This window comes from Silene latifolia, chromosome 3 (assembly GCF_048544455.1).
Source record: "Silene latifolia isolate original U9 population chromosome 3, ASM4854445v1, whole genome shotgun sequence".
Classification (NCBI taxonomy): Eukaryota; Viridiplantae; Streptophyta; class Magnoliopsida; order Caryophyllales; family Caryophyllaceae; genus Silene; species Silene latifolia.
In genome coordinates this window covers 63,872,669-63,884,849 of record NC_133528.1, presented here as the reverse complement: position 1 = coordinate 63,884,849, position 12,181 = coordinate 63,872,669, and the positions used below count along the sequence as shown (strand labels likewise).

General features: G+C 35.6%; 1 protein-coding gene across 1 annotated transcript; it reads right to left on the bottom strand.

Moving 5' to 3' along the window:
- Positions 1 to 6,435: 6,435 nt before the first annotated feature.
- On the bottom strand, positions 6,436 to 11,599 carry LOC141649160 (uncharacterized). The gene is made up of 5 exons (XM_074457857.1): positions 11,369 to 11,599; positions 10,614 to 11,194; positions 10,413 to 10,532; positions 9,716 to 10,310; positions 6,436 to 6,900 (listed from the first exon to the last, which is right to left on the bottom strand). The coding sequence occupies exons 1-5, from the start codon at positions 11,597 to 11,599 to the stop codon at positions 6,436 to 6,438; spliced, it is 1,992 nt and encodes a 663-aa protein (XP_074313958.1).
- Positions 11,600 to 12,181: the final 582 nt, after the last annotated feature.

Sequence of the window (12,181 nt, the reverse complement as noted above, 5' to 3'; positions counted from 1 at the left end):
CATCTTTGGAAAGCTCAATAACTAGTAAGAAGGTGAACTTGCTAGTGCCCATATTCCGAAATAATCAATGTAAGAATTGATTTTCTTCTTATACTTTGTAATTATTTTGCAGGCATAAGATCCGATTTAATTTTATGACTAAATTAAACTATCATACCATGAATATGTTAACATATGAGATTAATGAATTCCAACACCAACTTCATTTGGCTCGGAATTGGAGGAAGTTCCCCCTGAATCCAATCCAGGTGTTGTATTGGAGCCGTTTATAACTTCGGACTCTACACCTGGATTTGGATTCAATGTTATAGTAACATCACCTATAACATTAGTTTGGGATTTCTTATTTTGAGTCAATGTTATAGTATCATCAACTATAACTTTGGTTTTCTCCTTTTCATCTTTTAAGGTGTGATCATGTTCATCACTTGTTCCTTCTATCTTATTGTCCTCCAATTCCAATTCCGGGGGATCGTCTCTAGAAAGACGAAAGTCGGGTTCATCCAAGTCTTCTTCCTCATCCTGTAAGGGCTTATCAAACACGTTATCTTCATCAAAAATAACGTGGATACTTTCTTCAATACAGAGAGTTCTCTTATTGAAGACTTTGTAAGCCTTGCTATGATCTGAGTATCCTATGAAATCGCCTCATCACTTCTAGGGTCGAATTTACTTAACCGGTTTTTACCGTTGTTGTGAACAAAACATTTACTCCCAAAGCAACGAAGATGGGAGATATTAGGTTTTCGACCTCTAAGGAGTTCGTAGGGGGTTTTTATTAAGAATAGGTCTAATCATAGCACGATTATGGATATAGCAAGAAGTACTAATGGCTTCAGCCCAAAAGTTACGAGGTAGACCACTACACAAGAGCATTGTACGCGCCATATCTTCCAAAGTTCTATTCATACGTTCAATGACACCGTTTTGTTGAGGAGTTCTTGGTGCAGAAAAATTATGTCCTACACCATTAACTCTACAATATTCTATAAAAGTTTGATTATCAAACTCGGTGCCATGATCCGTACAAATAGATACAAGATTAGTCTTATATTTATTTTGAACACGTTTCATAAGACAATCGAATTCATCAAATGTTTCATCTTTTGAATGAAGGAAGATAGGCCATACATACCTCGAGTAATCGTCTATAAGAACAAAGACGTACCTGGATCCTCCTCTATTCCTTACCTTCATAGGCCCACATAAATCCATGTGTACTAATTCCAAGGCTTGATTTGTGCTTACTACTCTTTTAGGTTTGAATGATGATCTTACTTGTTTGCACCTAGCACACGTGTCACACATCTTTTCTTGGTCGAACTTGATCTTAGGTAGCCCTTCAAACAAGTCCCACTTCTTGAGTTTGTTCAAGGTTAGTGAGCTAATGTGACCAAACCGTTTATGCCATAAACAAGGATCATCAAGTGTAACTTTCATGCATGAAAAAGAGTTAGTAGGCACAACATTTAAATCTAGCATATATACATACCTTTTCCTATAGCCTTCAAGAATAACATTGCTAGTTCCTTCAATTATAATGCGACAAATATCAGTATGGAAAACAACTTTGTTACCTTTGTCGCATAGTTGAGATATGCTAAGCAAGTTATGCTTTAAACCATTCACTAGATAGACATCACTGATTGCGTGTGACTTAGAAATTCCAATTTTGCCAACGCCGATCACTTTTCCCTTTTTGTTGTCCCCAAACGTCACCTTTCCTTTGTTGAAGGCCTTGAGGGAAAGAAACAGATTCTTATCTCCGGTCATGTGTCTTGAACATCCACTATCAAGATACCATTGATTGTTTTCTTTCACTACTTCCTGCGGGAAGGATTAGATACAGTTTTTAGGTACCCAAGCTAAGTTGGGTCCTTATGATTAGTTACTCTATATACTAAATCCTTTCGTACCCAAACTTGTCTAATGGTCGTTTTTCTAAACCTTGGGTGATTTTTTTTAGGAGGTGTTCTAGGTTTAGGGTTTTCTCTTGGTCTAGGGGTTTCTCTAGGTCTAGGAATTTCTCTAGGTTTACCATGACTGTTTTCCTTGTGAATAGGTTTACTTGGTTTAGGTCGACAAGAAGTTTGTGAAGTGCTAGGTTTCTTGGTGTATTCAAAAGCCATGTCATAGAACCAACGAAAGTTATTATTCCTTTCTTCATTAGGTTCATTTATGGCAGATTCATCGTCCTCGACAGTTGTGTCAACCGTTTTAGCATGGTCGTTATTTTTCCGTATATCATGTGTTCTTTTGACACAATTGTTTTGGATGTGACCCGTATGACCACAGTAATTACAAATCAGATATTCAGGAAGATCAGCGTACTTCCTTTTTCTGAAATTAAAATCCGGAGGTGTTGATTTGCATTTAGCGTGATCTCTACGGCTGTAGCACTCACGTACTAACCCGATCTTCATATTATTGTCAGATTGTTCGGTTAGGAAGTCTAGGACTTTTGTGCTACCCTCCCACTTATCATGGACTTTCCTAGCATGTAAGAGTAGATCCTTTAGGGTTTTGATCTCTTCTTGACATTTCGTGTGATCTACATCATTATCCTTCTTAAAGTTATCACGAAAGTCTTGGAATCGTTTGTTAAGAATGAATAAAACGTCGGAATGTTGTTTCTTAACATTGATCATATTGGTCTTAGATTCCTTTAATTGCTTTGTAAGGGAATCTATCTCATTCTTTTGGTCTAAGATCACTGCTTCATTAGATGTGACCTTAGTCTCCAAAAGTTCTCTGGCTTTTCTAAGTTCTAAAGTTATAGCTTCATTAGCTATAACTTTGGCTTGAAGATGCTTGATATTAAGCTTTAGGTCTGAAGTTATAGCTTCATTAGCTATAACTTTGGACTCTAATTCCTTCTTTTCAGCCATAGTAGAATCTAATGTTGTTGCTTTCTCAGCTATAACCTTAGATTTTAACTTCTTAGCTTTAGCCTTCAGAGTATGATTCTCTTCGGCAATATCAATAATCTGTTCCTTCAGATCTTTTAACTCCAAGTCCTGTTCGTGACACTTTTCGAGGGATTGCTCAAAGAATTCAATTAAAACACTTTTAGACAATTTCTTAACGCGTTTTTTAAGTTCAAGATAACTTACCTCTTCATCGTCATCTTCGTCTGATTCTCCGAGAAAGCAATAGTTTGAGTGAGAGTTGGTGCTTTCATCGTCGCTATCAGAGATTAGGTCAAGAATAACGTTGCTGAGAGAAAGGTTGGCTACTTCGTCGTCTTCAGATCCCTCATCATCTTCTGAGTCGAGGTCTACCCAGCACGAAGCCATCATAACTTGTTTGAACTCTCTCTTTGTCTTCTCGCGTTTTGCCTTGTCATTGATCTTCTCCCATGTTGGACAATCCTTGATCATATTATCGGATTCTCCACACTTGAAGCAACCTCTGTTTGCAAAAGATGACTTTGATTCTGTAACTTTCTTGTTGAACGACTTGTTGTTGTTGTTGTAAATTGATTTTGCTTGTTTGTTTCGAAAGATTCTATTTTTAAAACGGCGTGCAAACAAGACGGTTTCATCTTCTATGTCGGAGTCGACATCTTCACTTTTTAAGGCCATACTCTTATTTCTGCTAGGTTCAGCGTCATCTTTGTTAAGAGTAATTTCATGGGCCATAAGAGCACCAATGAGTTCTTGGTAGGAAAGGTTTTCAAGATCTCGTGATTCCTCCATTGCAGTGACTTTGGCACGCCACTTTTTAGTCAGGCTCTTAGGAACCTTCCTTGCAATGTCCTCAGTACTAAACTTCCTACCTAGGTTTTTCAGTTCGTTTATAATGCTTGAAAACCTTGCGGACATACTATCCAAGGACTCATTAGGCTCCATAATGAATAGCTCATATTTTTGCATTAGCAAGTCTATACGGTGCTTCCTAACAATGGAAGTACCTTCATAAGCTAGTTCAAGCCCATCCCATATCTCCTTGGCCGTTAAGCACGAAGAAAACCGATCAAACTCTGTAGAGGTCATGCTGTTTTGCAATAGACTTATTGCTTTAGATTTCTTTTCGGCTTTCTTGTAGTCGGCCTCTACATAGTCGTCTTCCTTCTTCTCATAGGTAGTGCCTTCTTCGGATGCGACTAGAACTTTTGCGGTCCGTTTTGGATAATCCTCCAGCACTCCCAATCATGACCTTTCACATAGTGAGTCATTTAAAACTTTTGAAAGACGGGACACTTGAGATATTTGGAATCCATTTATCACGTGATAGGCAGCGGAAAATAAAATGATAAGATAAATAAGAACAAGATAGATCGGCCTCTTTGCGGTTAGGCAATCAAGAGCACGAGGCTCTGATACCAATTGAAGAGTCTATCGATCCGAAATACTCAAGGAGGGGGGGGGGGGGGGGGGTGAATTGAGGATTTAAAAATTTTGAAAGCTTTTTCGTTTGTATGAATATAATTGATTATTTAAAGTTTATTGATTAAACTTTAACTAATCAACTAATGAATAAGTAAAACAAAGTAAACAAACGAATGAAAGAAAGGACACACATGGTTTTTGAAGTGGTTCAGTTTCACAAGTCGAAACCTACGTCCACTATTCTCAATTAATAAATTTAGTACCTTTCTACGGATTACAAATTTACTAACCCAACTCGTACAACTAACTCTAGTTGTAACTCAATGAGTACCGTTAAATACTTGTGTGACTAACTTACGCTAATAAGAAAGCACTAATGATTCTTGCAAAGGTTCACGTTAATGAACAAGTAAGAAATCTATTGAGCACTATTATCTTATAACGATAACTTAACAAATGAATACACGAGTTTTAAAATACACGATCTTTTGAAAATAGCAAATCGGTTTTCTGCTTGAAATACACGGTTTTGCTTTTTGAAAATAAAATCAATTTTTTTATGCTTAAGGTCCTACGTTTAAATGATGCAAAAGCAAAGTATTTATAGGAAGGAAAAGGCAAGGCTACTCGGTTTCATGAAACCCTAATGGCCGAAATAGGAGATATGTAAACAAATCATATCTTCTATTATTTATTTCCTTAAAGCCTAAAAGATAATAAAGAATATTCCAAAAGATAGAATATAATTTATTCTATTATTATCTTTTCCATAAATTCTAAGATATGATAAGATTTTCTATAACAAGAATATCTTTTACCATAAACAATCATATTAAGTAAAATATAAAAGATATGTAGAGATATTCCTTATGGAATAAAATCTTTACAAAATATATCTTAAGTCACACGAGAGATCACGGCTCATACGCCTCGTGATTCGTGTAAACCCTAGCTCAATATTTAGGTTAGAATTTAGGTTTTAGGAGTAGCTATATTAAAACCCTAATTAGTAGCATGGTCCAACTCATAAGTTGACCCAAAATAACTACCAACCAACGTTTAACATAAAACCGAACTCCGCACTAAACCAGGCTTTATTTAATAAATACTTTTATAAAACATTTAAAATAAACAAAACCGTTTTTCAAAAACAATTTTGAAACAATTCAAGTCGTGTAATAAAAACTCAGCATCTCAATGTTATAGTAGAAGAGCTATAACATTGAGCTCTTTTACTAGTAATGTTATAGCTGCAAAGCTATAACTTTACCAATATAAGAAATTCATTCTTAGTTACCATTATGAGACAATCACCTATACTATTCTAATCTTCATAGGAGATCTTCGAGTATAGTCTACTTCATCATCCAAGCTTGATTAATTCTTTAGACGGTCTTCGTCTTCATATAATACTTGAATGAATCTTCAGATAACTTGGTCTTCAATTGAGGCTTGATCACTATATACTTCCATCACAATTCTCTTTGTTGCTTGCAATAAATAAGTCTAATCTAAAAGACTTAAACAAACGATTACGCGCAACGAGTAAATAAATTATGAAGCACCTTGACATCATCAAAACATAAACATATATATTATATGATTCAACTGCAAAACTCTTTGGAGCCTATTTGCAAGGACCTTACTGACAACTTTATAAAAAACTGTACAACATGAAATAGGTCTGTAATCATAAACTGACTCAGCTGTACTTTTCTTAGGAATTAGGGAGATTACAGTGGAATTGGCTTGCTTTGACATATGATTTGTCTGGAAAAAATTAGAAGCAGCTCTACAAAAGTCATCACCAACAATTGACCAAGTTGATTTAAAAAAAACCATCAGAGAAACCATCAATCCCTGGACTGCTATTATTATCTATAGAAAACACAACTTTTATTTCCTGAGGAGAAATAGGCTTGATAAGGCATGCACTGTCAGAGGGAGAAACTTTGCTACCTAAGGAAAGAAAATCTTCAACAAGCTGATTAACAGGAGATTTCTGGCCAAGTAAATCAGCATAATAGTCTTGAATGGCCATGTTAACCTCATAAGGGCCTAATTGAAGTCTGCCAGTTTTATCTTTAATTGCACCAATTACTTGTTAGTGCCTTCTTTCAGAAATTTTGGCAAAGAAATATTTAGAACAACAGCCAGCTCCTTGTATATGCTTAGTCTTAGCTCTTTGAGACAGGATATTAAGTTCAGTATCTTTAAGAGTAGTGTAATCCAGAAGCTTAGATTTTTCTTCCTGAATGAGAGTTGCAGATAAGGGCTCTTGAAGAAGCCTGGCTTGACAATCAACTAGACTGGCCTTGGCTTGTTTAAATCGAAGGGAAATATTAGCAAAATCAGTCTTATGAAGCACATAGAGAGCTTTCTTGACAGATTTTAGCTTATCAAAGAAGGAAAACATAGGACTTCCTTGTTTATCAGTCTTCAAGGCAGCAGTAATGATAGCAAGATAGTCATGATGGTCCATCCAGCTATTTAAGAAGCTGAATCTTTTATGAATCTTCTTATCTTTAGAGACTTGGACAATAACAGGTGACACTACGCCAAATAGGACCTTCAATAACGGTCAGATAATGCAATTACTGTTATTAAATAGAAACACGGAACCGTTATTGCAACGACTGTTGTTAAATAAATACCACGGTTGTATACAAACACACGACCGTTATATAACATCAATAACGGATCTCTAATGCTGTTATCACAACAAAAGAACTGTTCTAAAACTGTTGTTAAATACTAGTATAGATCCCGCGCAAATGCGTGGTAAATATAGGTCTTTTAATTTTTAGTGCATTAGTTATAGATTTTAGATTTATATCTCATAATTTTTTTATAAAAAATAACTAATATTAAAATTATTAGAATTTAATAATTCCATGAATTGTGTTTCTTTTATGAAAATATTTTAATTATGTCCAATTATTTTAAAATATCCTTTTTTCGTCACGAAGTTAATAATAAGAGATACCGTTTTTATGTATAGATTATTTTAAATGGAAAATTAGTTTAATAAATGAAAATCTAATTTGTTTCCATATATAAGGTTGAGCACTTTGTAGGGAAAATTTTAGAGAAGTATTATCTCAGTATATAGGAGGATTTATATACTTTTTAAATTTGCACCTCATTAATATTTATCAGTTCACTCAATTGTATTTTGATATGAAACAAAAAAATGAAATGGAAAACTAATAAAAAAATTATTTAAGTTGTGAATTTTTTTTAGTGAATGTTTTTTTTGTCACGAAGTTAATAGTAACCATGTGTCAAGTTATTCTCTACAGTAATAATTATTGCATTACTGAAAAATTTAGCAACTTATATTTTATAGTTTAATATTAATTTTATTTTATTTTAATAAAAAAATCATAATTATGAATTTATTTTAAAAAAAATAGAGTTTATTTATAAGAATATATTCATTGAAAAGATAATAATGTAATGGAAGAAAATTTTATTTATTACCTTATTTAGCTAAATGCTTTTTGGAGGGAAAACTAAGAGAAATTTTATTCTCTTAGTAGTAGGGGGGATGTTTATGGCAACGGGTATACTTTTAAGAAACCGTTATTAAATATTAATAAAGGTTTCAAACCCGTTGTCCTAGTTTACTATTGACAACGGTTTAGTGGTTCCAAAAGCATTGTTAAATATTATATATGATAACGGTTCATTTCGTTATCTTATTTGATTAAATGTCAAAATTTAACAACGGTTTTATTGCATGCTAAACCGTTGTTATATTTATCAATTGACAACGGTATTTAACCGTTATTTATTTTTATTGATGAAACTTTGACAACGGTTCTTCTTAAATAAACCGTTGTAAAAGTTTTGAGCTCGACAACGGTTATCATTCGCAATCTTATATTTTTTTGCGGTTTGAATGGGAGGGAAAAGATGTAAACGACTATTTATCTAAATAAAACCGTTGTCAAATAATTGTTTGCAACGGGTTGTTTTTGGCCGTTATTGTTTTTAATTATTTTTTTTTTAAAAAATGATTTTTGCTTGTTCTAGCAGCTGCTGAAACGCTATTTTTTCAGCAGCGTTTGTAGCAGCTCCTAGAATGCTATTTTTCAGCTGCTGCTAAAAATAGCATTCCAGCAGCTGTGCACTGCAAAAATTCAATCCTGCATCAAAATATTACACTCCGTGATCAATTAAACCCAGTTTCAAAATAGTACAAACAGGATGATCAAAAGTCAAAACCCAACTTCCTCAAAAAAAAAAAGAAGCCAATACACAATGACTCCATATATACACACACACGTACATAAAGCATGAGCAAACTATTGAGACTCCGCTAATAAAACAACATAACTGGCCCACATATTTCTCATCTGGTTGATGTCCTCTGGCGAATATTCCGGGGCTTTGTTGAGTATTAGTGGAAACTACAATTCAATATATACATAATCAAAATAGATATAATACATGGAATTATACAGAATTGAACTCATTTACATCTGAAATAGTTTTTAAATCACACTAACCCGTATCGGAATGGTAGAAAGTTTTCCGTTGATAACCTTCCATATGGACTGACAAACGTAAAAGGCGCATTGTTTGTCGTCTGGTGCTTTAAGAGACTATTATATAAATCACATACAAATCAGCTGAATTACATAATCAACCTCTCGCATAAACATTAATTAAATGATACGAGTAATTATTAAGAATACACTTAGTAATGGCGTGATAAAATTGGGAACAGTGTTGCTTTCATATTTCCCAAGTGGACATAATCTTTTTTTTTGCTTCAAAAACACTAATTCGTAAATATACACACATGCCATTATTTTTTTTGATAAAATGTAAGTATATATATATATATATATCAAAAAAAGTCGCCATATTGTGGAAACCGAGATAGATGCCAATAAGAAACTATATCGCAGCCCACCAAATACACCAAGTCCACAACCTGATACCGGCCCAAAATAAGAACCACAACAAAAAAACAACAAAAACCAGATCAAACAACACAAATCAGATATGTCCTAACCCTAGTTTTTGTCACTCTCAGGCTATAACCTTCATCGTCTTCATCGCTCCTAAAAAAAGATCACATCCCTCATCCTCTTCTTTCTAAAAGCTTTCCAATCCAGATGACATCAGAATGATTATTTTTCCTCTAGTTCTCACCCCGAATCCGCAGCTGTAACTCCTGAATGATCAAACGAGCAATTCGAGTAGGTCGTATAAAGGTAAGCTCATGTTTACTGAGATTCCGCTGTCTCCATATATGATAGAGGCACGCGTTAATGGTGGCATTTAGGATATCTATTGTAGCTTTGTTCCAGATCTCACAAGTCTCCAATTAAGGATATCTTGAGTTGGTAACGAGATGCCAATCCAATTACCAACCTGGAGAAGTACAACTCAGAATCGCAAGCAAAGAAAAGGTGATCCACACTCTCCGTTGCTGCACCACAAGCAGAACAGATATCATCAGCACATATCCCCAGCCTATATAATTTTTGATTAGTATTCATATTACCATGATGGTAAACCCAGGCCAAAAAACTGTGCTTTGGTATATTCCATTTATTCCAAACCAGTGCATGCCAAGACACCTCAGTAGCTCTTTCCCTTAAGAAATCATATCCCTTTGCAATAGTATATCCATTTTGAGGTGTATTCTCCCATGTATTCTGTTGATAGGCTTGTTGGAATCTCACCCTGACCTGACATACTTTCCTCCAATACCAAGAGGAGTAATTGGTAGGATAGTAAGTATGCCAGTCACTCCCCTTAAGATAGGTGTGATTGACCCATCGTACCCAAAGAATATCAGCTTTAGTAGCAATCCACCAAACCAACTTACCTACTGCTGCCATAATCCAAAGTGAGTCTTGCTTGAGCCCAAGGCCCCCTTCCTTTTTAGGTTTACAGACTTTATCCCAGGCCACTAGAGGGGATCGCATGAAGTCAACCCCACCATCCCATAGGAAATTTCTGCAAATACATTCTATGTAACTAACAATCCCAGCAGGCAGTACAAACATTTGAGCACAATAATTATGGAAGGTCTTAAGGACTGATCTGACCAAAACTAACCTCCCAGCGTAGGATAATTTCTTGGCCCCTATGGATCTTATTCTGTTAACAATATCATCAATCAAGGGATTACAATCCTTAGAAGTGAGCCTAGTAGTTTTGATAGGAACCCCTAGGTACCTGAAAGGGAGCTTACCTTCAATTAGGCCTGAGACTTGCAAAATCTAATTTTTTAAGCTAGCTGGAACCCCATTAAAGTACACATTGGACTTCCCCTCTCTCATCTTTAAACCTGAAGAACTGGAAAAAGTAGCAAAAGTTCTAAGTATCAGCATCATTGAATTTGCATCCCCTTTGCAAAATAAAAGCAGGTCATCCGCAAACATCAAGTGGGTGAGCCTCATAGGTTTGCATAAGGGGTGGTAATTGAACTTCCTAGTCTCAGTAATGTAGTTGAGAAGCCAAGTGAGGTACTCCATACAAATTGTGAAAAGGAGAGGGGAAAGAGGATCCCATTGCCTTAAGCCCCTCTGCCCCTTAAAAAAACCAAACATGTTGCCATTGAGGTTGATGGAGTAGGTAGCAGTAGAGACACATTGCATTATCCACCCTCTGAAAACATCTGGAAACTTGAGAGCAATTAACATTTGGTCAAGGAAATCCCATTCAATTGTGTCATATGCCTTTTGGAGATCCATTTTAATCAGACATCTGGGGGAGATATCATCCTTCTCATACATTCTGATGATATCTTGAAAAATAAGGATATTTTCAATTATACTCCGGCCATGAATAAAACCCCCCTGTGTTTGGGAGATGAATCTGGGAGCACAAGGGCCAATCTATTGCATAAAATCTTAGAAATGCATTTATAGAGCACATTACAACATGCAACGGGCCTAAATTCAAGCACAGTAGAAGGCCTGGCAACTTTAGGGATTAAAGTTATAAAATTGGCATTCAATTGTTTGAGGAGCTGACCAGAGTGAAAAAAAATCAGAGATGGCCTCACTGACCTCCTCCCCAATTATGTCCCAAGTGTCCTTGAAAAATTTACTAGAGTACCCATCAGGTCCCGGGGCCTTATCATTAGGGATATTGAACATTACCTCTTTTATCTCAGCTTGTGTTACACGTTGCATAAGCATAAGAACATGGGCCTCAGAACATGTCCTCCCTTTTTTGACAACTGCATCTGTGACATTATTGCTAGAAGTTTTTGATCCCAACAGCAACTGATAGTACATTAGGAAAGCCTGCTAGATGCCTTGTTCTTCAAAATAAAGGTGTCCATTATGATCCTTGATTTGCTAAATACCATTATGATTCCTCCTGGACTTGAGGAGACCATGGAAATAAGAAGAATTGGCATCTCCATCTGTCATCCAGTGAGCTTTAGCCTTTTGTTTCAAAAACTCCATTCTAGCCTGATGTAGCCACACAAAATCCTTATTAGCCATAATTTCTTTCCTCACCAGCTCCTCATCCCCAGGATTGTGAATGAGTTTCTTTTGGATATCAATTAATTCTGTATGAGCTAAGTCTGCCTTGCTTTCCACATCAGAAAACAAGCTCCTATTAAATAGCTTAAGTTGAAGCTTCAGAAGCTTCAGCTTTCTAGTCACTCTATACATCTGTGTACCCCTAAGGCTTTGCTCCCAAATGCTAGAAACACACTCCTTGAACTCAGGGGCTTTACTCCACATACTGTAGTACTTAAAAGGTCTATTTTTAGAAGTTGTAGACTCATTCTTACCAACCACACAGGGGGTATGATAAAAAAAACCTTCAGGTAAGAAGTTAACAAAAACCTCGGGATAATGAATAGA

What these genes read in the sequence shown, in the direction of transcription:
- LOC141649160 (XM_074457857.1), bottom strand. Translation starts at nt 11,599, where the DNA reads ATGTACTATCAGTTGCTGTTGGGATCAAAAACTTCTAGCAATAATGTC. An exon ending in GGGACATAATTGGGGAGGAG is followed by an intron (nt 11,195 to 11,368) that starts GTCAGTGAGGCC and finishes TTTATGCAATAG; the next exon opens with ATTGGCCCTTGTGCTCCCAG. An exon ending in AAATTATCCTACGCTGGGAG is followed by an intron (nt 10,311 to 10,412) that starts GTTAGTTTTGGT and finishes ATGTATTTGCAG; the next exon opens with AAATTTCCTATGGGATGGTG.